General features: G+C 40.9%; 1 protein-coding gene across 4 annotated transcripts in view; it reads left to right on the top strand.

Moving 5' to 3' along the window:
* The window catches only part of Rcbtb2 (regulator of chromosome condensation (RCC1) and BTB (POZ) domain containing protein 2), a 36,961-nt gene extending 9,355 nt beyond the window's left edge, over positions 1-27,606 (top strand). For 3 of the 4 annotated variants that reach the window (XM_013011498.1, XM_013011491.1, XM_013011485.1), the window contains 12 exons: positions 21-76; positions 2,152-2,307; positions 2,535-2,685; positions 5,321-5,487; positions 5,962-6,120; positions 6,261-6,368; positions 10,025-10,167; positions 18,306-18,496; positions 19,300-19,426; positions 21,618-21,757; positions 24,703-24,833; positions 26,665-26,890. In XM_013011498.1, the coding sequence (XP_012866952.1) occupies positions 2,182-2,307; positions 2,535-2,685; positions 5,321-5,487; positions 5,962-6,120; positions 6,261-6,368; positions 10,025-10,167; positions 18,306-18,496; positions 19,300-19,426; positions 21,618-21,757; positions 24,703-24,833; positions 26,665-26,805 (1,584 nt within the window). In that variant the 5' untranslated portion in view covers positions 21-76; positions 2,152-2,181 and the 3' untranslated portion in view covers positions 26,806-26,890. Of the gene's footprint in view, positions 1-20; positions 77-2,151; positions 2,308-2,534; positions 2,686-5,320; positions 5,488-5,961; positions 6,121-6,260; positions 6,369-10,024; positions 10,168-18,305; positions 18,497-19,299; positions 19,427-21,617; positions 21,758-24,702; positions 24,834-26,664 lie in introns of all 4 variants that reach the window. The other variant, XM_013011504.1, reaches the window with a different exon arrangement.
* Positions 27,607-27,897: the final 291 nt, after the last annotated feature.

Here is a 27,897-nt window from a genome sequence, read left to right as displayed (position 1 = left end):
TTTGTTCTTGAAATTTACAGAAGGAAACAATAAAAAGCAGACTTCTTAGAAAATAAGATTCCTTCATGATAAGAAGGTAGGTAAATTAAAGTAGGAACTTAGACTACATTTTTAATATAATCTGATCTTTCCATCTCTGTATAGTGGCCTTGGACAATTGCGTTTCTTTCAGTAAACAATATTTCACAGGGCTGTTACCAGTACTGGTGTTTGAACTTAGGGCCTTTGGCCTGCTCATCTTGCTTGCTCACTGGTGCTCTACCATTTGAGCCATGTATCAGCCCTGCTTTTTCTGGTTATTTTTGGAGATGGAGTATCACGTACTTTTCTTCTCAGGCAGATCTTACACCTCCATCCTCTGGATCTTGGCCCCTGAGAAATTAAGATTACAGACATGAACCCTAGCATCTGGTTTTCTTTTCCTTCCCTTCTTTCCTCCCTCCTTCCCTCCCTCTTTCCCTCCTTCCCTCCCTTCTTCCCTCCTTCCCTCCTTCCCTCCTTCCCTCCCTCTCTTCCTCCCTCCCCTCCCCCTCCCCCCCTCAAATAAAATTGGATTCCAGAGCAGAAAATGGAGGTACAGGGTAAGGGTAATGGAGTCACAAAAGGTAGGACTGGAAGGCATGTTTTGAATGTGGAAGTAGAAGTAGAGCCATTTAGCTGAACATTTATTTGTTCATTTAACCAATATATATATCATCTATGATACCCCATGCAAAAGATCAATGGCATGATGGTAAAAGAGACTGAGTCTTTCTGTCTCCTTGAACTATATTCTAGAAGCCTATGAAGGTGGCCTCAGAAGCATGCTGGGTAATAAGGATGGGGGCACCTTGTAAATCTGTGGCATGCACTTTGCAAGTGAAGTATTGTTCTCTTGTGCTCTCAGACATCCTCAAGTGACTCCTAAGATGGAAAGAGCAATGTTCTTTTCTAGAAAATAAGTGGCTGGCCCACAAGTCTATATTAGAAGTCATTCCTAGTAAGGTTTATCTAGTAGGTGATGCATATGGCCAGATAATTTTTGCTCCATTAAATCAAACATGTTATCATGTGAACTGAGCAAACATGCCATTAGACAGCAGGTATCAGCATGGCATATTGTCTGTTTATGCATCTTGCTGTACTATTCAAAATTTTTACATGTCAAAAAATATGTAAATAAAATGTGTCAGTAGCAGATAAAGACTTTTGAGACAATTTTATGATGATCTTAATAAATGCTGTTATGGCCTTACTTGTAACCCTTCAATATTCATGTGTTCAAGTCCTAATTGACCAGTACTTCAACATGAAATGGAATCATGGCCGATATAATTATATTAGTTAAGATGAAGTCACTAGGATGAGCCCTGGTGTAGTCTAACTGCTGTCTTTATATAAAGGAGGAATGTAGACACATACACATCCAGGGTAGATGGTGCAAACCGACCTAGGGAGAAGGCAGCCACCTGCAAGCCAAGGTGGAGACTAGAATAGATCTTTTCCATATCACTTTCAGAAGGAGCAAAAATAGCTGATTTTGAACTTTGGGTCTACAGACTGTGGGATAATCTCTGTTGTTTAAACCTCCTGCTTGCAGTACTTAGTTATAGCTGCTGTAGCAAACTGAGTGTTTCTTCTAAACAGTCCCAAACCTGAGGGTTGAGCAGGGAGGAAATCCAGCCACTCCTCAAACTGAACATCGGCTGATGCTTGCCCAGGACCATGCCTCCGGTGGCCCCTTCAGCATTGACCGTTGCCAAGGATTTGTTTTATTAGGATTGAGGCATCCAAGTAGCCCTTCTCCCTTTCCTCTTTCTCTCCCTAAGTTTTTTCTTGCCTTTTTTTTTTTAACCAAGCCTTGTTTCCATGGCTACATTGAAAACACAGCCAATATTTAAAGTACTTGTTGATTATTCAACTTCCTAAGGGCCAACCCTGGGTAGTTCCTGTGCCCTTGAGGAAAATGAATAGATGAGATCTGAATCCATCTGGGCCTCTGGTGCCTACTTGCTGCAAAAGCCTTCCTGAGGCAGCTGCGAGGGGCTCTCAGTGACAGACACACATGTTTAGGACTTGCTTCTTAAGATTTTGGTCCCCCTTCTACAGAAGTAAAGGGACTAAGAAAATGCATTTTTTGTATTACTAATCTATTCTATTTTTCCTTTTCAGCCAGTACTGGCTACTCTCTCGTCATTGAAGATGTTAGATGTGGGAAAGTGGCCAATTTTTTCTCTTTGTTCTGAGGAAGAACTGCAGTTAATTCGTCAGGCTTGTGTCTTTGGCAGTGCTGGAAATGAGGCTTTATATACCACAATAAATGATGAGGTAACTTGAAGAAAAACATCCAGCCACCCCATATGTTTAGTAATGGATTTGTTCAATTGAGGATCAAAGCAGTATTTTTGTTTGTTTGTATGTTTGTTTAAAGCATGGCAAGTTGATTTGTACTTATTCTCTATGAAGCAGTTTGCACAGGAAGACTGCGCTTATTTGTGGTCGTTCTTGGCTCATCACATATTGGCCAACTTGAACTGACAGTGTTTTTCCCACAGATTTTTGTGCTTGGCACAAACTGCAGTGGCTGTCTGGGTTTAGGTAACATCCAGAACACCATTGAACCTCGGAGACTGGATTCCTTAAGTGGCAAGAAGATTGCCTGCCTCAGCTATGGAAGTGGCCCACACGTCATCCTGGCAACAACAGGTAACAGGAACTCCACAGAGAATTGTAGCCATTGCTTTATTGATTGAGGAACAAGACTATTACTGCCCTGGAATTGAGAGGAACGTTCTGATTGGGAGGGCATTGCTGGTTCTGTCCTGTGAACTTGACCATGCATTAGAAAAGGTGAAATAACAATGTATTTCAAGATCTGACCAAGATAATGTAGCAGATGGAAGGTAGGAAGTGTTGGTATTTTAGATGTAGGAATACCTGCTGCATGTCCAGTGTTCCTCTTCTCTTTGTAAATGAAATTACTGTGTGAGAATCTTATACTTACTTTGACCCCTGAGATGACTACATTTTGAACTTTAGATGTCTGAGCCATGAATTGAGTGACTAAATGTGGATTCTGGCATTTTGAGATTGTTGAGCTAAATAGTGACATGAAATTAAACATTCTTAAGGCTATTTTATGAATTAGACTATACAATTAAAATTAAATTATACCTTAGAGTTAAAAGTTCCAGGGTTTTGGTGTTGCCAGTAATGGCAGGTGAGAATTTTCACTGAAAACAACTAAAGTTCTAGATTGTTTTGCTTTTATTTTATCTCATAAAGCACTGACAAGACAGAAAGGAATGGTTAGACCAAATTTAAGAAAAAGTATCAGGGGCTGGGAAGGTGGCTCAGAGGTAGAGTGCTCGCCTTGCATGCATAAGGCCCTGGGTTCGATTCCTCAGCACCACATAAGCAAAAAGAAAAAAAGCCGGAAGTGGCGCTGTGGCTCAAGTGGTAGAGTGCTAGCCTTGAGCTGAAGAGCTGAAGGACAGTGCCCAGGCCCAGAGTTCAGACCCCACGACCAGAGGGAAAAAAAAAGAAAAGAAAAGAAAAGGTATCAAATCCTAGTATATAGGAGAATTGGTTACTGTGTTGCTTTCAAGGTGCCTGTCTCTATCAGCTGGAGCTAAGCTGTGGTTGTATGTACACAGGAGGTGAAGGAACACAAGTCAAGATCCTGCCTAGGAAACTTCCCAAGTAGGCTGAACAGGAAAAGCTTCCTCTCTAGGAAAGGATTAGCTACTTCCTAAGAACAGAACAGGAAAACTTTTTTCTATGAGCAAAGCAGGGAAGAAAAAAGAGGGAAATGAAATAAACCCCCAGCACTTGGATGATGGAGACAGGAGAATCACTATTTTGAGACCATCCTAGAATTACCAAGTAAGATCCAGTCTTACCTCCCTCCGAAAAAAATTTAAGAGAGAGAGAGAAACGTTCTCTCAGAGTTTAGATCTCTGGATTAGATTAATTAGTTTAGATCCATAGGTTACTTTAATTCATATTAGACTCAATGGTCCTAGAAACCTCAAATTTGAATTTATTAGCAATTCTGGACTAGAAGTACCTTAAAGGTATTATAGAAATTAATGCAGATCATTTCTAGAAGAAGGCTCTTCCACTAAAGACCTGGGGGAAATCATCACAAATATCTTTTCAGTGATTATAAACAACAGATAATCCAAATAGGCATAGAAAAAAATGACAAAATCACAAGTTTAGTTTACTAAAGATTTTTATTTATTTATTTTTGTTAGTCATGGAGCCTGAACTCTGGGCCTGGGCGCTATCCCTCAGCTATTTAGCTCAAGATTAGCACTCTACCTACCACTTGAGCCACAGCACTACTTGAGGCTTTTTTCTGCTTTGTGGTGCTGAGGAATCGAACCCAGGGCCTCATGCATATCAGGCAAGCACTCTACCACTGAGTCACCTTCCCAGCCCATACTAAAGATTCTAATTGACTTTTCTTTGTGATACTACAATCACACAATACTTCATTCCATAAAACAGAATAAGCATTATGATAACCTGATTAGAGGAGGTTGGTTTTATAGATAGAGTAGGACTGAAGACGAGGAAACAGAGAAGAGAGCAGACTGATCTTTTCAGTTATTTTCCTTATAAGGATTAAACCAGAGGGAACATCATTATCTGCTGACTGAAACTGGCATGTTAGGCAATTTTACTCTGTCTTCCTCTCTTGATTCTCAAACCAAATAAACAACTTAGTTTCTGCTTGGTAAGGTGGAAAATGACTACAAGGAATGACTATTTTGCTTTGGTTTGTTAGGCCTACTCTAAACCAATGGCCTCCTGTACATTCTTAAAAAAAAAAAGAGAGAACCAATAGAAGCAACAGACCCAAAGAACTGACTACTAAATATCAAACATTAGAATTTAATATAAATTAAACACTGATTACAAGGCATTTATAGTTGTTGTTTGAAAAATTTTTTATAGAGATCATAAAAGATTTAGAAAAGACCCAAGTAAACAGTGTAGGTATCAAAAAGAAAATTCACTGAACAAATTCTCTATCACAGGAGAAAATCAGTAAACTGGAAGATAGGTCAGAAGAAAGTAGAACATAATACAAAGAGGCAATATGGGTACATATTGTATGAGTCCATTTATTTAAAGTTCAAAAACAGGAAACAATTTATGCAAGATGCATGTATGAAGGACTTTGTATTTTATTACTTGAGATTGGTACATAGATGTGTACTTTAATTATTTATAAATAGTAACTGTGTTATCATCTGTGGAAGCCATACAATATATGTGTTCATATAATGAAACAAACATTTTGAAGGTGGTTACTTTCTTTTATTTTCAGAAGGAGAAGTCTTTACTTGGGGTCACAATGCTTATAGCCAGTTGGGCAATGGAACAACGAATCATGGTTTAGTACCCTGTCATATTTCTACTAACTTGTCAAACAAGCAGGTGATTGAAGTTGCCTGTGGGTCTTACCATTCTTTGGTCCTAACTTCTGATGGAGAGGTAAGGACAGTTAATGTAAAGCTCCCCACCCTTTTTTTTTTTCCTGTTGCATTCTATAGATTCCTTTATCAGTCCTGGAAATAGGACCATTAGATTAAAATAACCACTTTTCTCAAATTCAGTCATATTCTTGATAGCAACTCATAGTTGTGGGGTTAATCTATCTTTCCTTCTATATTGCTATGATGAAGAGATTATTGAAGAAAAGGGAAATCCAGAAATATTGGAATATTGAAAATATTGCTGAGGCAAAGTAAATACTTTTGTGTAATTGATATTTAATAGTAATTATTATTGTTTGACTAGATAATAACAATATCCTCATGTTACAAACTAATGAGAGAGTAAGTTACAGAAACTTTAATACCAGTGTTGTGAGAATGGCTAGCTCTGAAACACCTTAAGAAGAATGTGTCAGTATTTAGTGGAGAGACTATAAATGATATTCCACATATCAAACTTTGCTTTCAATAGGTGTTTGCCTGGGGTTATAATAACTCTGGGCAGGTAGGCTCTGGGTCAACAGTGAATCAGCCCATCCCTCGAAGAGTCACTGGTTACTTGCAGAACAAAGTTGTGGTGAACATAGCGTGTGGACAGATGTGTTCAATGGCTGTCGCAGACACTGGGGAGGTAGGAAGGTCATTTTGTAGTTTGTTTCATTTTTTTCTTTCTTTCTTTTTTTTTTTTTTTTACCATATCTCTGTTGTATGAGCATGACATGTTATATTTCTCAAACAAACATAAGCCTTGAGTTTCTCATCTCCCCCTAGGTCTATGTCTGGGGGTACAGTGGGAACGGACAGCTGGGACTGGGAAGCACTGGCAACCAGCCAACCCCTTGTCGAGTGGCTGCACTGCAGGGCATTCATGTTCAGCGGGTAGGTCCAGCCTTGGTTTGTGTGTATGTTTCAAGGCCTTTAATGATGAAGATACCAATGTGCTAAAAACATAATGGTCTATCAGGATGTAAAGTTGAGCTGTTGAATGTCTTTGTTGAAGTACCTGAATGAATGTTTGGAGATATTCTGTTTCTAGGTTACTCTTTTTTCATGAAAAAATTTATTGTAAAGGTAATGTACAGAAAGGTTACAGTTACATAAGTCAGGTAGTGAGTATATTTCCTCCTTTATTCTCTCCCAGTAAACCCTCCTGACTTCCCATGCCCACCCCCCAAAGTTGTGTAGTTCATTTCCAACACAGTGTCTGGTGGGTTTCACTGCTGAATTGTTTCATCCTTTGTTCTTCCATTTCTGTGCTTCCCCTTTTCCTCCCCAAATCAGATAAACTTATATACAAGACAAAGGATTACAGAAATCTAAAACAGGGACAGAAAGGAATAAAGAAAAAAAGAAGAAAAAAGAAAAAAAAGAATTGAAAACAATATAGTAGAAAACCTCTTACTTCCATTTCTTGGAGTTCATTTTGATAAATGTCATTTTACATGATCTTAAGCACATAGCTATTGAGCCCTTGATGTCCCTACCCAAGAATATCCTCCTTTATTCTCATCGTGTGAATGTTTAGACTGCTGTTTAATTAATCCTGTCCTGGTGTAATTATTTGTCTTTTACTATCCATTGAGTTATAGATTTATAGGCACATTCTAGTTATTACAAATGAGGGAAATCATGTAAACTATGTTTCTTTGGGTCTGGCTTACTTTGCTTAGTATAATTTTTTTTCCATTTCCTTATGAATGGGGTGATGTCATTCTTTCTGATGGAAGCATAGAATTCCATTATGTATATATACCACATTTTCTTGATTTGTTCATCCACTGAGGGGAATTTGGGTTGATTCTATGTCTTAACTATGGTAAACAATGCTGCAATGAACATGGTCACACTGGTGGCTTTAGTGTAACCTGGTTTGTGGTCAATTGGATAGATGCCCAGAAGTGGGATTGCTGGTTCATGTTTAGTCTTTTGAGGAACCTCCATACTGCTTTCCAGAGTGGTTGAACAAGTTTACATTCCCACCAACAGTATAGTAGCATTCCTTTTTAGCCACATCCCCACCAGCATCTGTTACTGTTGGTTTTCCTGATAATGGCCATTTTAACTGGGGTAAGGTGGAATCTCAATGTTGTTGTGATTTGCATTTCTTTTATGGCTAGAGATTTTGAACATCTCTTCATGTGTCTATTGGCCATTCTTATTTCTTCTTTGGAGAAGTCCCTCTTTAGGTCTTTATTTAGCCCATTTATTAATTGGGTTGTTGTTTCTTTGAGGATTCATTTTTGGGAGATTTAATTTTTTAATGCTCTGAGTATATTTTAGATATGGGGCTCTTGTGCTAGTAAAGATCTCCCATTCTGTGAGCTTTCTGTTTTATCTTTCTAGTGATGTCCTTTGCCATGCAGAAACTCTTCAGTTTGATGCAATGCCATTTATCTAGTCTTTCTTTGATTTGTTAATTTTGGATCTTAGGAAGTTTCGATCTGTACCTTAGTGTTTCCTCTATCCCTCCCTGTAATATTTTCAGAGTATCTGCTCTTACATTAAGGTCTTTGATTTATTTGGAATTGATTCTGGTGCAGGATGATATATAAGGACCTAACTTCAGCATTCTGCACGTGTATAGTCAATTTTGCCAGCATCATTTATTGAAGAGGCTGTCTTTTCTTCCGTCCTAAGTTTTTGGCTCCCTTATCAAATATTAGGTGGCTATAGGTATGGGCTCATTTCTGGGTCTTCTACTCCATTGGTCTCCAGACCTATTCTTGTGCTAGTACCAAGCTGTTTTTATTACTACAACTTTTTAATGGAGTTTGAAATTTGGTTTTGACATTTCTTTAGCACTGTTCTTCTTGCTAAATATTGTTTTTGATATTCGGGGTCTTCTGTTATTCCATATGAATTTTTGGATTGCTTATTCTCTATCATTGAAGAATGCTTTTTGGATTTTGATAGGTATTGCATTGAATTTGTAGATAGTTTTGGTCAGTATTGCCATTTTCACAATGCTAATACTTCCAGTCCAGTAGCATGGGAGGTCTTTTCACTTCTTTAAATCTGTTTTAATTTTCCTTCCTTCCTTCCTACCTTCCTTCCTTCCTTCCTTTCTTTCTTTCTTCGTCATGGGCCTTGAACTCTGGGCCTGGGCTCTGTCCCTCAGCTCTTCAGCTCAACGCTAGTGCTCTACCACTTGAGCACCACTTCTGGTTTTCTGGTCATTTATTGGAGATAAGAGTCTCACGGACTTTCCTACTCAGGATGGCTTTGAACCATGTTCCTCAGATCTTAGCCTACTGAGTAGCTAGGATTATAGGCATGAGCCACCAGCACCTGGCTTTGCTTTAATTTTCTTGTTCAGGTTTTTAAAGTTTTTATCATAGAGATCCTTCACATCTTTGGTTAATTCCTGTTATTTTTTTTTGAGGCTATTACAAATGGAGTTGCTTTCCTGATTCTACTCTCTCTCTTCTCATTGCTGGCACATAAAAAAGCTACTGATTTTTGTGGGTTATTTTATATCTAGGGACTCTTATTTGGGACTGTCAATTGTGACAACCTTTCCTGAAGAATCTTTGGCAGTCTCTTGTATCAAGAGACTTAAAAAAATTCCCTCTGACCTATAATTCTACTCCTAGAGAATTGTCCTCAGGAACTCAAGAGAACATTTCTTACAGAATTAGGTAAGAGTCAAATTGAAGTCCATTAATATGTACAATTAATATTCATTAATAATTTCTATAAAATGATTCATAAAAAGCAATAGATATAGTATAATTTACTAATCAAACAGTATGTTAATGATAAGATAAGTTATGCCAACTATGGATGATAGGATGTTTAGAAAGAATAATGAAAGAGGAGAGAGGGTATCTTATGTGATGATAAGAAGAATGAAGATGGAAAGCTGAATAGACAATATCATTAAAAAATTTGTGGTGCATCTCTATACCTGTACATAAATAGGAAAATACCCCAAACCCCGATCTTTTTTTTTTTTTTTTTGGTTGGTCGTGGGGCTTAAACTCTGGGCCTGGGCATTGTCCCTGCGCTCTTCAGCTCAAGGCTGAAGAGCCACAGCACCACTTCCAGTTTTCTGGTTGTTTATTGGAGATAAGAATCTCACGGAGTTTTGGTTTTGAACCGTGATCCTAAGATCTCGGCCTCCTGAGCAGCTGGGATCACAGGCATGAGCCACTGGCGCCTGGCTTCAAACCCTGATCTTGATGTTTCTATTCTTCTCCATTATTTTATGTATTTACTTTACCTGTTAGAGAAAAAGAATGTCTCTCTTACATTCAGCTCCCAACTGTGAGTTTCCTAGAGGGTAAGGAATGCCTCAGGAGAGCCAGTGATCCAGGCTGAGAAGTCAGAAGGACTCACCTACGTCTTTCCTGAAGTTCCAGCCTTTCAGGGAGCTTGTGCCTATACTGCAAGAGTATTGGTTAGCTTAATGTTTGTTTATGGGCAGGCTGCCTCCCCCTCTTGTTCCATTTTCATTCTTAACCTACTTTTTAGAAATAGTGAGATGTTTCCTTTTATTTACAATCTTGAGAGGGTTTGTTTTTTTGTCTCCACAGGTTGCCTGTGGCTACGCACACACATTAGTATTAACAGATGAAGGTCAAGTGTATGCTTGGGGTGCAAATTCTTATGGCCAGTTGGGCACTGGCAATAAAAGTAACCAGTCCTATCCTACCCCTGTCGTTGTGGAGAAGGACAGGTAATGTGTGCATTTTCAAACTTACCCCAGTGCTCTGTAAAGTTAAAGAAGACTCAGAATTCACAACAAAGGATTGTGGGAACTTTACTGCTAGCACTAGACTATTTGTCCAGAGTATTCCTTTTTTAAAAGTTGATTGGGAATGGTTGGGGAGGTTGGTTATATGTTAAATGTTTTCTTTTCACCTGTTCCTCTAATAGCTAACCTCAGTTATGTGAACTGTTACAACTAAGCCCACAATAGCAATTCCACATTCAAATCACAAATTACCCTTTTTTCCTCTTTGGAGATTTTCATACTGAAAGGGAAGTTGACAACATTTGAGGTCTGTCTTTGGTACCTTGGTGGGATATGAAGCCAGTCCTTAGTTCCTATAACAGTCCTCACTTACTTGTAAAATTTGCCAGGTACAGATGAAATGTTATTTTGATACTTTAACCCTCAAGCTATCACTATGAGAAAGAGTAAAATAGTTAGGAAAAAAGTCCTTTCTGGTGTACAGGGTTATGTTAGGTAATTTACAAATATGGAAGTTGTTTCTAGATAATCCTAATATTTTTGAAAGCCTACTGGATTTCATAAGAATGACCATATTGCCTTTTCACTCATTCTTTTTTTCTTTTCTTTTTCTTAGCTTTCAATTTGTTCTCTCTCCCTCCTTCCTCCCTTCCTCCTTTCTTTCTCTTTCCCTTCTTTCTTCCTCTTTCCTTTTCTTCCGCTCTCTGTTTCTCCCTTTCTCCCCCCCTCTGTTTCTCCTTCCCTCCTCCCTCTCTTCCTTTCTGTGAGGGATTGAACCCAAGTCCTTGAGCTTTCTAGGCAAAAGTTCTGCCACTTGAGCCATGTCCCTATCCCTTCACTCATCATTTCAAGACACAGTAGTATGAAGTAAACCTTTTATTTTTCTTTTAAACTAGGGTTGTAGTCATTATAGAAACTAATACCACTGGGGCTGGGAAGGTGGCTCAGTGGTAGAGCGCTTGCCTTGCATGCCTGAGCTCCTGGGTTCGATTCCTCAGCACCACAGAAGCAAAAAGAAAAAAAGCCTGAAGTGGTGCTGTGGCTCAAGTGGTAGAGTGCTAGCCTTGAGCTGAAGAGCTGAGGGACAGCGCCCAGGCCCAGAGTTCAGGCCCCACAACTGGACCCTCCCCCCAAAAAAAGAAACTAATACCACTGTTCTTATTTATATTTCACATGTCATTTTTATTATATTTGATTTGAAACAAACATGAGAAACTGGGCACCAGTGGCTCTCATCTTTAATCCTAGTTACACAGGAAGCTAACATATGAGGATTGCACTTCAAGGCCAGTCCAGGCAAGAAAGTCTGTGAGACTCTTATCTTCAGTTAACCACTAAAAAGTTGGAAGTAGAGCTGGTTTAAGTGGCAAATTGCCAACTTTAAGCACAAATACTCAGGGACAGCTCCTAGGCCTTGAGTTCAAGTCCTGGGGCTAGCACAAAATAATAAAAATAAAGATAAATTGATTAGCATTTGTACAGCATATTTTAGATTTTTTCTGTTGGAATATATAACAATTAAAGAGCCAAATTGTCATTTCTTAGCCACCTCAGTTTTCATTTGCCTATTGTGAACTTGGTGAACTGTATTGAACTTTTGTTGAATAGGTCCTAAAAAAGGTGTTTTTTTCTTTTCTACCCAAAGTCTTAGAATTAGACCCTTAAAATCTTAAATTCAGAGATGGGGGACAGTGGAAGGATGAACTGGCTCAGGAATGCCTACAGAGTTGTGGTTTGCTTGTTTTGTAAAGGTATTCAGAACTACTTAGGAAGGACACACAAGACACACAGTCTTGATGCTTTGAATGACCATACCACCAGTCCAGTTAGTGGGACACTTAGCAGTTAGCCTGATCAACAAAGTGTTGAAGAATCATATGTTTTTTTTTTGTTTTTTTTTGGGTCCGGTCATGCGGCCTGAACTCTGGGCCTGGGTGCTGTCCCTCAGCTCTTCAGCTCAAGGCTAGCGCTCTACCACTTGAGCCACAGCGCCACTTCTGGCTTTTTTCTTTTTTCTTATGTGGTGCTGGGGAATCGAACCCAGGGCCTCAGGCATGCAAGGCAAGCACTCTACCACTGAGCCACCTTCCCAGCCCTGTTGAAGAATCATATGAAGACAGGCTGGACATCAAAACAATGATTTACATGGCATACACATTCCTACTTTTTTTTCTTTACATTCCTGCTTTTTATGGTGTATTTATACTTAACAACTTTAGTTCCTGTATCCCTGGCTTGTAGTCTGTTGTTACTACTCTACCCCCACCCTCACCGCCACCCTGGTGATTTGCTCATGTTGTCTATTGGTCCCTGGTGTAGACCACTAGTCTTGGTCTTCTGACCAGTTCCTGGGGGACAGACAGTTTATGAGAGAATGAACAGAAACAGGGACTAACAATGACAAGTACCAAGTTGGGGACTTTGAGAGTTTCTGTTGCCTGTGTGTGTGTGTGTTTGTGTGTGTGTTTTTGTGTGTGTGTGTGTGCGCGCGTGCACGCGCATGTGCACACATGCTTGCGGTACTAAACTTAGAGCTTCCTCAGGTGATCAACTTAAGATATGCCCCCAACCCTTTTTTTCTTTTTTCTGTTTTCCTTTTCTTTCTTTCTTTTTTTTTTTTTTAGGTAGTATCTTGCTTTCTTCCCCATATAGTTCTTGAAACTGATTCCCAGTTGTTTGTCTCTAAGCAGCCAAGATTACAGGTTTGAGCCACTAGGTACTATACACTATGCCTTTCTGTCTTTTAAAACTGCAGTTGTTTTTAAATTGTGAAGATGGAGCCAGCTATGCATCTGTGCATTTGCTGTGTCTATATTAACATTATTTTGACAGAAAAAAAATCATGGATGAATGAGAGATGTTTCTGACTGCCTTACTTTTCTAGGCTTGGTTTGGGGTGGCAGTATTTCTGAGCTTGCTCAGTGTCTGTTTGGCCTATCACAGTTGCTTGATTTGTTCTGCATTCTCCACCCATTTTAGTGGCTGAACCTTGCACACAGGTTGAGTTCTTCCTCAGGAACCTCCCTCTGACTCTTCCAGGTCCCTTATGGGAGTCTGGCTAGTGAGGAGTATAATTGCATTTGAGGTGGGTCAAGAACAGGTCTTTAGTTCTTAGTTACCAGCTCCCCAAAGAGAAAAGGGAGACTCCATCTACATTGAATTGTTCCCACTTTTAGTGGGAATCATAAAGAGGAGGATTGTGTTCCACGCTAGCCTAGGCAAAAAGCAAGACCTTATCTAAAAGATAACTTAGAGCAAAAGAGGACCCAAGTGGCTTAGTACCTGCCCAACAAGCATGAAGCTCTGAGTTCATATTTCACTACTGACCCTGCCCAAGGCACAGAGAAGGTTTTATGGCAGTTTGCTTGGGTTCCAAGCCCAGACCTGAAGATACCCCACTAAACTCTCTCTACTCTTGTTCCTATGTAGCAGCTGCTGCGGTCAGCCCGGCCCACACCCCACCCCTGACTTCCCTTGTGGAGCGAGGTGTGCCAGGTAAATGTCTCAAGGCCGTGCCTTGGGCAGCCAGTGTCAGTGTTCCCTCCTCACCTCCCTCCTCTGCTCTGCCTGCCCAAGCCCGGCCCAGATCACCAGCTGCTTTAGTGACTGTAGTCCTTCATTGATGAAGGACTAATGATAGACTAAGTGTCTAATGACAGACACTTCAGAAGGGAACACAGAGACTAAATTTTGTTGCTTTTCTCATGTTGGATTGTTTTGTACAGGACACTCTTGTGTTCGTTAGTGGCATTTTTTGTAGAATATTATCAAGAAAAAGGGAGCCAGATGTTTTTTTTTAACCTGGTCTCTGAGTGCACAGAAATAATTCAAATAAAAGTAACAGTCTGTGCTTTGTAGGTTATTATGAAAGGGCTCAGATAGGAAGAGAGCATGTGCAGCTCACCAATGCTTAAGGAAAGATTGTTGGGATGGCCCAGCACCACACATCTTTACCACGGACTGGTTAAGTATTCACGACCTTTTCTTTCTTTTATTTCCTGTGTAACTCTGTATGCTGAGCCCAAAGCAGTACCAGGCCAGGCCAGTATTATTTTGGCCTCCCTCAGTACCATGAGGCTGGGCTTTTCCTAGATACATTCTCCTGGGGCCATGTTCGAGTCCTGTCCTTGGAAATGCAAGCTACCCTGCTTCCTCTGTGGTGACATGGCTTGAATGAGATTGGCCTCTATTAGCTAGCTTCCCACTATCCTTTCTCTCCCTTTCAGACTATCTTTCTCATTGTTGCCAGAGGGATACTTCTCAGAACACCACTTTTCTCCCTTACTACCCCATTCACAAAGCTGTTTCCCGTTTGCCTACCACTTGAGATCAAGACAGAACTTATTGTTCTTATAGCAGCTGCTGGGGTCAGCCTGGCCCACACCTGTCCCCCGGGTATAAGACAGCATAGTTCTTTGTAAGACATGGCTTGCTGCCCCTAGATGTACTCTGTTAGGAGCACTTGTAGTGTGTGCCTCTCTCCAGTTTCACTATGTCTGCCCTCTGCCTACCTGGTGGCTCACTCACTTCTCAGCCTTACAGGCTCTTGGTCCATTTCTGACAAGTCCAAAGCCTCTGGGACCCAGTGAGCTCCCCAGGTCTCTTCCTTTTAGTACCTCAAGAAGTGGTTTTTTGTTTTTTTTTTTTGGTCGGTCGTGGGGCTTGAACTCTGGGCCTGGGTGCTGTCCCTCAGCTCTTCAGCTCAAGGCGAGTGCTCTACCACTTGAGCTACAGTGCCACTTCCAGTTTTCTGGTGGTTTATTGGAGATAGGAGTCTCATGGTCTCTCCTGCCCGGGCTGGCTTTGAACCGCGATCCTCAGATCTCAGCCTCCTGAGTAGCTAGGATTATAGGCGTGAGCCACCAGCACCCGGCTTTTTTTTTTTAATGCTCCACTCTGCTGGGTACCTCATTTCATTTCTTCTGCACCACAAACCCGTGAGATCACCTTATCTTATCCCCTGCCTGTGCCCGCTTTCCCCTCCCTCTGAAAAGAGGATAAAACTGATTCTAAGATTGAAATTAATTAGCTTGAGCCCATGTCCTGTCCAGCTCAGACCATCCCAGAGGACTGGCGCTATTTCCTTCAGGTTTGCTTGTCAAGAAGTAGACAGGAGCAGGGGATGTACTTACCTTTGAGTAGATAAGTTTCCTCTACTTCCTTCTTCCCTTTGCTTTATTTGTTGATGAGTATGCTTATTGGGAAGCCAAATAGTATGAACCATTTTCCTTTGGGTCAAGGCTTCTTTGCAGAGTGGAAGTTGGAGCCAGTTGTCTAACCCAGACATGATCATGTCAGAAAAGGCCTCTTTTAGAGAAGGTGTACTAATTTGGTCGTTCAAAATACTGTACCTTCTTGGAGAGTCATCTGTCACTTGAAATGCTGAGCAATGAGAGTGCTAAGTTAAAAACTACCAGAGGCCCATTGATTCGGACCAAACCTCTGCACTCGGGCTCCCTATACTGGACTAAAAATCAAAATGGAGTTTCTCATGTTAAATTTCCCATCGAAGAGCTGGAACTCAATTGTTTATCTGATTTTCTGAGAAATCAGGATTAGAGAGATAACAAAAGTTCTTAAGCAGACTCATTTTAACTCACATAAGAGTGACATTCCCTGTCCTTAATCTTTAATGCAGAAAGGTAACCTGAGGTAGCCTGATGCCAGCCAGTCAGTCATTTCCTGACAGTTCAATCTCTGTGTCCCTGTTTTACAAGGACAGTAACTGTGTTTCCATCTGCCTTCCATTAGCCCTTCTCTGCCTATGTAACCAATCACGGTTGCTCAGCCCATTGGAATGCTTCTTCCGTTTCATGGAAGGAAATGTTCTCCGATTCTAGAGTTGAAAATGAAGCCAATTAAGATCATTAAAGTAATTCATTGTAATTTTGTCCTTGACTGTATTAAGAACATTAAGAAAAATCTTATGTCACTTGTACACTAGACACTGTGCTTGGCACTTAGCATTTATTTGAACTCCCATGCCAATCCTGCAGTGTAATGAACTGAGGCTCCCAGAGCCTAAGAGTTCTCCCTTCTGCCTCTCAGTTTTAAGGCAGGGCTGGGATTCAAATCTGAATTCCAGGTTCTCCACTGTGGTACTTCATGGTCTCTTTCCCTCTAGTACTACTGGGTATTGAAGAGCTGAGAGCTGTCCTCTAATAAGTCAGTGAAATTGTTTGTGCTGGCCATGAAGACACTATGTGTCAAGCTTGTGAGGTGAGCCAACACCTCAGCCTCCAGGTTGTGTTGAACAATTTTCCTCCTATTGGGAAACATCTTGAGGAGGCAGGGGAGGACATTGCCCTCTGCTGCCCTTGGCCAGTGAGGTGTTACCCAACCCTCAGCTGCCCTAAGTTGTAGAATCTGCCCTGGTTAGCCAGTCAAAGCCTGTAAGTTGCATTACTAAGGCACTGTATTATATGCTTAGAGATCTAGGAGGATAAGCCAGTGATCAGGCCTGATGAGATCTTGTAATCTGACACCAAAAGGTGAACTTTACACACATGAAAATAAATCAAGGCCAAACTGGAGTGGCATAGACGGAAAATGCTATAATTGCTTAGGTGAGCATCTCACTCAAGGCCTCACAAGACAGGTAAGGTTTGTAAGGCAGAGGAAAAAGGAAACATTGCTGTTCTGAACAAGCATGGTAGCCATGAATGTAAACCTCAAGGGGGCAGAATACATGCTATACAACCAACGTGATTTGCGTGAAGGCAGCACTGAAGAGGAAGCCAAGTTCTGCACAGCCTTACTGTCGGCTCTCAGTCTTGGTGGGTGTGAGGTCTCAGGAGGATTGCTAGCTGCCAGTTTGGTGTGACTTGGGGCTAAGGAGAGAGACAATCTACGGCCAGAGCCCAGGGAGACTGTGGGTGTCATAGATAAGGAGTGTGTCTGGCCAATGACCAGGCTGATAGAAACACTTAGAAAGAAGAGCATTGCTTGGGAACTTGCTGTTCTGGAGGAAGTGGCACATGAGAGAATTCAGAGGCCACTATTAAGTGCTGAACCCATCTCTGAGGTTCCTGGAACCTCAGAATTGAGATGCGAGCTTACTTAGGGTCAGAGAGTTACTGTCTTCTTTCAAATTGAGTAGTAGCTTAGTTGTACAGAAAAGAAATTGTTTCTTGATCAATAGGACAATGTTTTCCATTAGGAAGTGTTCTCACAACAATGTCTCCTTCACTCAAGAACTTAAATAGGAGGGTCTTCACTGAGTCAGCCCAGGAAACTACTGTCTGGCTGTAGTTGACTTAGTCCTGGATTTCATCCTCAGCATCCCCCAAACAAAACCAAAACCAAAACAAAAAATGTACTGAATTTATGCAATCAGTGGGAGTTGGGATGACTCTGCATACTCTCTTTAACCTCAAATTAGGTGAAATTTATCTTTTTGAGCTGAGGATTGAATCCAGGGCCATGAACTCTACCACTGAGTCACATCTCCAGCTCAAAATGGCAAAGTTATGACTAAAATATGTATTTGTTCACTCTAAGCCATGATAGTCGATGTCTTTATTAACTACCAAGTAATGTTCTGTTTTTTTTTTGTTGTTGTTGTTTTTGCCAGTCTTGGGGCTTGAACTTCTTTTGCTCAAGTTTAACACCCTACCACTTGAGCCACAGTGCTACATCTGGCTTTTTCTGTTTATGTGGTTCTGAGGAATCGAACCCAGGGCTACATGCAAGCTAGGCAAGCACTCTACCACTAAGCCATATTCCTAGCCCCCTAGTAATGTTTTAAGAGAGAAAAAAAGAACGAAATCATCCTTTTCTTTTTGATGTCCACTTGACTTGCTTGTACTTGAATTTCGGAATGGGATAGTGTGAATTTTTTATAGGCCTACTGGATTGCAGGAATAATAAACAGATCCTTAAAACAGATGAGTTATAAATGTCACTAAAATGTAGCTCCAGTGTTTGATGCCTGAAAATTTAGGAGGTGAGCTGCCAAGTCTTGTTTTGCTCCTTTTTTTTTTTCTCTCTCTCTCTTCTTAGACCTGCTTCTCTCAAGTTAAGTTTACGATGCCTCAAATCAGTTACACAGAGGGAAGGTAGAGACAGTCTGGCTTTCCTCTTGCTTACTGTATTTCTGTGGTGTTTGCTTGTGAATTTAGGGTCATAGAGATTGCAGCCTGTCACTCCACTCACACGTCTGCAGCCAAGACCCAGGGTGGGCACGTGTACATGTGGGGCCAGTGCCGGGGCCAGTCCGTCATCCTCCCTCACCTCACCCACTTCTCCTGCACAGACGACGTGTTTGCGTGCTTCGCCACCCCGGCTGTCACTTGGCGCCTCCTCTCTGTGGGTGAGTTGGTCTCTGTCCATTTGCCACATGGCCTAAAAACCAGGAAGAAAACCTAATGCTTTCATTTTGGTATCAGGATTTCCTTGGGGGCAGGGTTCAGATTCATTTCCTTCTAGTGGGTTCCTGTGAAAGAGAAGTTGGTTACTTTTCTTAAAATCATCAGGAAACACCACTAACACTAAATTAGAAGAAATTTTATTTGATTGCTTTTTTAATTTAATGTACACACAGATACATTTTTTTGGTGGGTGGAGTGGGGTGGTGGTAGGGCTTGAACTCAGGGCCTGGGTAGTGTCCCTGAGCTCTTTTGCTCAAGGCTAGCACTCTACCATTTTTTGTCACAGCTCCACTTCCACTTTTGGAGTGGTTAATTGGAGATAAGAGTCTCATGGGGACTTTTCTGGCTGGGCTGGCTTTGAACTGGGATCCTCAGATCTCAGCCTCTTAAGTAACTAGGATTATAGGCGTGAGCCACTGGTGCCTGCCTACACATATTTTTTTAGCTAGGCTATTCACTCAACCATTTTATTATTTCATTCAAAATTAGTGAAGCAGATTGGGACTTACTTGGTGTTTTGGTAAGACTCATAAGCAAATAGGTGTGATTTTTTTAATCTTTATGGATTGCAGAAATGTGAATCCATATTTTATGAGAAAGCATTGCTCAGTTGGTCAGTTATTTAGCAAATCAGTATTTTGTGAATGTTGGAAGAGCTAGGCCTCATCGAGGTCTATAGGTGTGAGCCTGTGGACAGGGTCATGTAGCTGTGGCTGAGCCTAGAACCCTTGTGTTGCTTTCTTAGAACCTGATGATCACCTCACAGTTGCTGAGTCACTGAGGAGAGAATTTGACAACCCAGACACTGCAGACCTCAAGTTTCTGGTTGATGGAAAATACATTTATACACACAAAGTCCTTCTCAAAATTAGGTAAGGGATCATTTATTTTGAGAATTAACATCAGTCCATTCAACAGTTATTTCCTTGTCCAAGGAACTGCTGAACACTTCAGTAATTTTATTTATTCATGTATTTATTCATATATTGGTTATGGGGCTTGAGCTCAGGGCCTGGGTGCTAATTCCTGAGATTTTTTTGCTCTTGACTGGTGCTTTACTACTTTGAGCCACAGCTCTATTTTGGTTTTCTGGTAGTTAATTGGAAATAAGAGTCTCATGGACTTTCGCAACTGGGCTGACTTCATGTTGCAATCCTAGATCTCAGCTTCCTGAGAAGCTAGGATTACAGGTGTGAGCCACCAGCACCTGGCTGGTAATTAATTTTTATTAATGCTTATACCAGCATAGAATTGAGAGGAAAGTTGTTGTGGCACTTCAATGTTTATGAAAAAGTGTTCTTTGCCCCTGGGAGCACAATGCAACTATGGGAAGCAGGATTTGGGAAACAGGAAGTACTGCTGGTCACTGTGACAGTGCTGGGTGCATAGTGGGGAAAGAGTGCTGTGGTCATTTCTCAAGGTTCTGTCCACCTCGGCATTACAGAGTAGCCAGCTGCCATTGGGTAAATGTGTTTTATGCTTGTCAAGAGCTTTGACCTAAGTTATCTTCCCTGCCAGGAGACTGAGCTCAGCCCATGGTAGCATGCGTTCAGTCTGGATGATGGCAGCATAGAGATGTTTACAATCACATGTGTTGGTTTAATTTATGAACAATGAGTAGTATCCATTTCAGATGTGTGTTGGATGACTTTTGTGCACACCTGTGAGACTATGGCCCCACCTCCAGACATCTAGACCTGGAAGAGTTCTGCCCCAAGATGAGCCTGTTGGCCCCAGCCTGGGCATCCCATGCTCTTTCTCTACCACAAATTACTTACATATTCTAGAGACTTATAGAAACTGATACAATATATCTTCTTTTGTGCCCAGCTTTTTTCCCTCTTGGCATAATAATTTTGAGATTCATCATATTGTTGTGTAATTGATATTTAAATTCTCTATATATTATTCACAGACTTGAAATGACCTTTCAGCCTCAAATTCCTCTTTCTTAAGGTCAGGCTGTGGCTCATGAATTCACTCTCACCATCGTAGCACATAAGCCTTCATTGAGGCAGCAGGTGGACCACTTTTCTGTACAACATAGAAATAGCTCTGACACTTCCGGAGGCTGGAAGTCTGAGTTGTCGGAAGTATGACTTTTAAATGAGGCTGGGAGGGAGGATCTGCCCCATTCCCTTTTCTGGCTTCTAATAGTTCGTGACAATCTCTGGCATTTCTGTTCATGTGACAGTTTGCCTCAGATCATCCACAGTGTGTGGGTTGTGTCCCGATTTCCTCTTTTTGTAAGGACACCAGTAATATTGGAGTAGGGCAAACTACAATGACCTATTTTAACTAACTACTTGGGAGGTTTGAGTTCAATACAAGAACTTTTAGGCAACACAGTTCACTGTATCTTGTGATACAGATCACAAGAAATACATTGGCTCATCTTTATCAACCTTCCTTATTTCAGTAGGGATGTTATGAGAAAAATGGCATCTTCAGCAGCACACGTAAGAGGCAGCTGCCCTGACCACGCACAGCAATAGTAGTTTGCATTTGCAGCCTTGTTGAATAAATGATGAAAAACTTCAGGCCAGCAGAGAAAGTGAAGAGCCAAGGCAAGGATGTTAGCTTAGTCAGTTTTTCTATCACTGTAACAAAATAGCTGAGACAATGAACCACTAACAATAGGCTTAGTAGTTACTTCTAGAGATTGAACCCACACATGCTAGGCATCTGCTATATGTCTAGCTAAAAAGACTTATTTGCCTCATAGTTTGGGGGTGCCAATGAGTGATCGACTGGCCTCATTGTTTTGGGCCTGTTGTATGGTAGCATATCATGGCAAGAGCCCTTATGCACAGAGAGAAAAGAAGGAGAAAGGGGCTTGGGTCCTACAGTACTCCTCGAGAATATGTCCTTCATATCTACCCTACCTCTTAAAGGTTCTGCCATCTTCCAGTATGCCACCCTGAGACCAAGCATTTGCAGTCTCAAGGTCTATATTATGACAAAGAGGAAGGTGTGCAGCTTTATAGAAAGAGTGTAATCCTCTGGAAAGCCTTTGGCTCTGGCCTGCAATCTTGATCAGATCCATTTTCTTTCTTTCTTCAGGTGTGAGCATTTTCGTTCTTCCTTGGAAGACAACGAGGATGATATTGTAGAAATGAGTGAATTTTCCTATCCTGTGTACCGAGCCTTCCTGGAGTACTTATATACAGACAGCATCAGCCTTCCTCCCGAGGAGGCAGTAGGTAACTGCCCAAGAATTTTACCAAGAAACTGGCAAAATGTTGACAGGTGGTTTCTATAGAGCCTAAAAGAAAATAACAGTGAGGGTAGTCAGAGGAATTTCTTTTCTGTGTGTTGACTTCAAACTCTTTTTTTTTGAGTGTGGGTAGGAGGGAACCCACAATCTCATGCAAGCTTTACCACTGAGGTCCATCCCCATGCTAGGAACCTAAACTATGCCATTGTTGTTACTTCACATAAAGGTTTCCTGGGTAGAGAGAGGTCAGTGGAATATCAAACTATCACTGGAATATCACAGGTAGCAGGATGGAGGAATGAAAGAATAGCCTTGGCCAGTGGACTAGAGCAGTTAGGCCATACCTGCTTGCACAGGAGACTGGGAAAGTGGGAATATCCAGATGTCCATGACATAGCCAAACATTCTATGATTTGGAGCAAGGGCGGAATATGTGTGTATGTGTGTGTGTGTGTGCGTGCGTGCGCACGTGCATGCATGAGTGTGTGTGTCCATGTGTATAGGTGTATAGAGGGTAACAACTATCAGCTTTGCTATGGAAGACATGTGATCTGTTTGTAAAAGGTCAGTAATTTTAATTGTTAAGGTGAGAAATGGTGGGCTCTGTGTTTTAGAGGATGTAGCAGTGGAGATGTTGAGAAGAGATAAGATTCTGGATATGTTTTGAAGATGAGGCTGGTGAGATTTACGGATGGAATGTCTTGTGTTAGGAGAAGGATTGACTTTGCTGAGGTATCTGGCTTGCCTAGTTGGATTAGGGCAAGTGTTATCAGCCAAGATGAAGGAGGTACAGAGCAATTCAGTTTACAGTCTGAAAAGTTAAAGAAGTTTGAACTACTTTAATTAACATCTCAGGGACAGTTTTTATTTTATTTGAATTTTTAAATTTTTTCCTTGCTTTTTGGTAGGCCCACCATAACAAGGGGAATAGTCCCAATAGCCATCTATATTGTCTATCTAAAAACTTACAGTTAACCTCAACTATCCATCCTGTTCTGAAGGCAGCACTGTGGTTTGGGGTTGTGCTAGAATGCAGTGGTACAGGAAGGACAGATCTCTGGCCTCTAGATTGCAGCTACATCCTGCATAACAAGGACTGTGCAGGCCCTGCAGCCTGCATGTCCAAACTTAGCCCATCCCGATTCTGGGCCACATCTGGGGTTGCACACTGGTGGTGTGGTTTGTCAGAGGGAAGAAATTTCCACACATGAGCCTCAGGCCCTATGGGTTTCCACATATCCGAAGTGTGAGCTGCAAGGCCTGGGGTTCTTGTGACAAGAGGATAAATGGAGGAGGGGCAGAGCCTGGGATGCAGGCAGGTTTCTCTTCAGGTGGACTGCATCTATTGAGTCTAGAATTTGGGGTTGCTGGTGTGAATTTCAGTGTTCGGGGGGAACTGATTCCAAATAATTCATTAATTCACAGGTTTCAGAAAGATTCAGTGAGCCCTAGGTCTGCCTTAATTTTTTTCTATTAGCCATGTTATAATGAAGGAGGGTTTCTGATCAGATTCTACCACATGGACAAAACTTATTAGGAGACAAATACAAGCACAATTAATAGCTTAACAATAATGAAATACCAGCTTCTTCTTTCAGGCACGCTGGAAAGCTCAACCCTCTGCATGAAAGGGGAACTTGAGGATTTGACAATATTCTAGTAAGCAAGAGTCAGTCAATCTATTGATCAGGTGGCAACCCAGGACTAACTGTAGACCTGGCATAGGTATCTGTCAAGAGTGTCTGGCTACTGGGTGCCAGGGCCGGAGCTCCACTCATACAAGGGCAGAAGCCATATATCTTCAAGAGCACTTATTCATCAGTAACTTTCTCTCTGCTAATTAAACCTTCTAATAAAGATTTAGAGGGCAATATCTGAAAACAAATAGGATCTTCCAATGTTAGTTGACCATTGCTGATGAGGAGCTATCTTATTTTTCATTAGGATAGATGAACTCAGTCTCCATCTAACTATTTGAAACTGGTGACATGTAATACCTCTGGGCCCATCTGCATCTGCACATGGTATTTATTTATTTTTATTTTTTATTGTTATTATAAAGGCGATGTACAGAAAGGTATAGATGATATTTAAAACAGAGGCTGGAGCTCACTTGCTGAAATAATCAAATAAGTATCTGAGTCTGAATGCTGTGGAAGTTGGGTACAATGGCCCAACCAGGGAATTTGGTAGTCCCCAATAAAGGAGAAGAAAAACATAAACAAGAGCAGAGGGTGCCATGAAGTATCATCACACACTTCCAATTCAATGTGAGCTTTGCATAAGAGGAAAACAGAGACTGAACCTTAGGTTTAGCCCTACAGAGGGACTTCATGAGTGGTGGGGGTAGGCTTTTGGTTGGACTGGCCTTTTGAAGACAGAATCAGAGATAAGAGCCATCAGATGTAGACAGCCCTCTAGGAGTTTTACAATAGAGAGGAGTAGAGAGATGGGGCAGTTACAGGAGGCAGACATGCTCTCAATGAAAAAAGTTTCTCTTCTATTTCTTTGGTGCTGGGGATTCAACCCAGGACTCTGAGCATGTTAAGCACATGCACTACACCACGGAGCCACATCCTCAGCCACTTTCCTTTTTAAAGGATGGACTCTAGCACAGCATGATCGCTGATGGGCCACATCTGGGAGAAGACAGTTACAGTTCAGGGGGGCTTGTTATTAACATAAGCATATGCATGTTCTTCCACCCCTCCCCCCAGGAAATCATTAAAGCATCTTCACTTTGCTCCAGTTTTTCTTACAGCTTGTGGGCTTATTTGCTCAGTTCTGTCACCATCTTAGGGGAGCTGCACTCTCCAAGTGTAAATCAGGGATAGTCTGCTTACACAGCACTCTACCAAGTGTCACACAGTTTCAATCAGGATGCTTGACATGCCTCCCTAGCACATCTTAATAAACACTTCTTCCCACCAGGATTGCTAGATCTGGCCACATTTTATAGAGAAAATCACTTGAAAAAACTCTGCCAACAAACTATCAAGCAAGGAATCTGTGAGGAAAATGCCATTGCTCTGCTCTCCACTGCTGTGAAGTATGATGCCCAGGTGAGACAAAGCAGCCTTCTCTAGCTGACCTGGAAACAACAGAAGTTCCCTAAACTAAACGAAACTCTAGGAGATTAAAGATGTGACACGAAAAGAAAACTAAACAATAAAAGTAGTAGAAATAAAGCGTCTATTAGGATGGACATCAAAGGCAGAGACTGCAAAATTCAGTCAAAGAGACATATCTGTTTCAGTGCACTTTTGTGTGCTATATACAAACATTTCATTTCTAAACTTCAAGTCAAACTGTATGATTTTTAAGTGTATTTTGGGATAGTGAGCGTATATCAACAAAACATATTTTTATGTGTAATGACAAGCCACAGTGTCAGAAGTGCATGTGAATTTCCCATTTCATCTCTGAGATTGGAATATATCCAGAGCTTGGAATATATCACACTGCCAATATGACTTTTAGCAGCTTGCTTGTCTGTACTGAGTAGCTTTTCTTCCTGTAGTTTGTTTCTTTTCCTAAAAATAAATGTACTCGAGGTTCATGGGTCCATTGACATGACTGTCAGCATCCTCAGCTTTTCTATTATACTGCTGTTTTGTCATCAGCATTTGCCATAGTTTCTATGTATCTAAAGAAGAAAACAGGAGAGTGTGAAATGTGTTTATATGATTTCTAGGAAGTTACTTAGGGTTAAAAAAAATTAGCTTTAGCAACATAGAGAAGGAGCTTTAAAAATAGACTATGCTGTCACATCTTGTGCTGGATCTGATGACTGAATAGCCCAGGTTCTGAGGCTTATTGGGGTTCAGCAGGCTAATCTTAATTTTCCTCAGGGGGAAAAAAAACTACATCTGCTGGTATGAGAGTGTTGCTCATTGGTAGATTACATACCTATCATACACAAGGGCCTTAGTTCAATCCCTAGCAGTACAAAAAATAAATACTATAATTTTACATATTATATATATATATATATATATATATACAATTATAGTTTGAGATATACCTGATATTATTTTGATGCCTGGGATTGAACTCAGCACCCTGAAAATGCTCAGCTTATACAATACCACTGAGCTACCCCCTAGTTAAGATTACTGAAGGTGTGTGTAGCATGGTAAAATCTATCCATTCTACTCTGTCGTCTTGAAAAGGAAAAGCAGCAGTGTCCTCTTATAAAAGGAAAGTATTTTCCTGGCATTACTTTTTTCTCTATCTCTTTTTGGTGCCAGTCCTAGGGCTTGAACTCAGGGCCTGGGTGTTGTCCTTGAGCTTTTGTGCTTAAGGCTAATATTCTACCACTTGAACTACACCTCAACTTCTGGCTTTTGATACCTAATTGACGATAAGAGCTCATGGGCTTTCCTATCAGGGCAGCTGGTTTATAACCTCAATTCTTATATCAGCCTCCTGAGTAGCTAGGGTTACAAATATGAGCCACTGGCACGTGGCTCCAGCAATGCTATTTGTTATGGCTCCCACCTTTTCTTCTACAAAGTCTTTATAGGTAGAAAATTTAAAGGGCTTAGGGGAACAGAAATGGGGATGCAGTACTTTTAATACATATTGAACATGGAAAGAATAGTTACAAGTGCTATCATTCAAAACAGGTACTGAATAATTGAGCTATCTTTGGAAAAAAGTCAGATTCTTTGCATTGGTTAAGGGAACCTGAACATTTCACTTTGTATTATTTGTGTTTTTACAGGCTTGAGTCCATACTACTTTATATACTTTAGTCCGTGCTACTATAGTTTTTGTAACTATTCTTTAGTACAGTATTGTTGCACAAGTATTTCCTTGTTTGAACAATCTTGCCATGTTCCATTGCATTGGGATATATGAGTTTGTTACTGCTGTTTTTATTGTTCCTAGGATCTGGAAGAATTCTGCTTCAGGTTTTGCATAAACCATCTGACTGTAGTAACACAGACTTCAGGTTTTGCAGAAATGGATCATGATCTCCTGAAGAACTTCATCAGCAAAGCTAGCAGAGTTGGAGCCTTTAAAAATTAATTCCCACCTACAAGAAAGAAGTTTTTTGAGCATTTCCTTTCTCCCCTTCAAATAAAAAAGAAAAAAAAAGAAAAAACAGTTCTTAATGGACAGCATTTATGATGAGCTACAACCAGATGAATTCTTGTGTCATCAGGATGGTAATCTTCTCCATCTACCTAAATCTGAAGTTTACATAGAGAGCATCCAGTGCCCTGGTCAGATGTGATTATACACAGGAAAAAAGGAAAATGTCTTATATATTTACCATTTCTTCTTTTGAGTCACTTAAATTGGATACATTTGGTGAATTCGTACTTACAGTATCTTGGCCATATGTTCCATTATTCAGCTGCTTAAAGGGTAGCTAGACAAGGAATGCTGTCATTATCCCATTTCAGCCAGCATACCATGCGTGGGGTATGGTAACCACTCAGTTAATTATAAATCTGCGGAAGGCTAAATGAAGGAGTTATACAAAATAAATTCTAAAACAGTCTTAATTATTGAGGCTTATATTCTGGAGCATCATTCTGAGGAGTAGTGACTAATTTAGAGCAATAATTGGAATTCAAAAAGGCCTAAGGGCTAATTTTAATTTTCTGTTTACTCTGAGTCATTTATTTCTCCCATGGGATTACTGAATATGAAAGTATTATCTTCGAATGAATGTTACTTCTGGTCTCATCCACCTTACATAATTGCATAAAATCCTTCATTTTTTTCTTTGTGTTAAAGGGGTTCCACCTCTGTAAGTACAAATGAGTTTTTTCTTATTCTTTTTTTTTTTTTTTGGTCCGGTTGTGGGGCCTGAACTCTGGGCCTGGGTGCTGTCCCTCAGCTCTTCAGCTCAAGGCTAGCGCTCTACCACTTGAGCCACAGTGCCACTTCCGGCTTTTTTTCTTTTTGCTTATGTGGTGCTGGGGAATCGAACCCAGGGCCTCAGGCATGCAAGGCAAGCGCTCTACCACTGAGCCACCTTCCCAGTCCCACAAATGATTTTTTTCTTATAGTGGATTTTTATATCACTATCAGTAAAAACCAGGTTTCTTAACCTGGCATTAATATAATTTTAGCATTAAGAATGAAGGAGATTTATAATTTTAGATCAAG

The sequence above is a fragment of the Dipodomys ordii genome, unplaced genomic scaffold, assembly GCF_000151885.1.
Source record: "Dipodomys ordii isolate 6190 unplaced genomic scaffold, Dord_2.0 Scaffold1, whole genome shotgun sequence".
NCBI classification, from domain to species: domain Eukaryota; kingdom Metazoa; phylum Chordata; class Mammalia; order Rodentia; family Heteromyidae; genus Dipodomys; species Dipodomys ordii.
The sequence above is the reverse complement of the archived record's forward strand: the minus strand, read 5'-3'. Positions and strand labels throughout refer to the sequence as shown.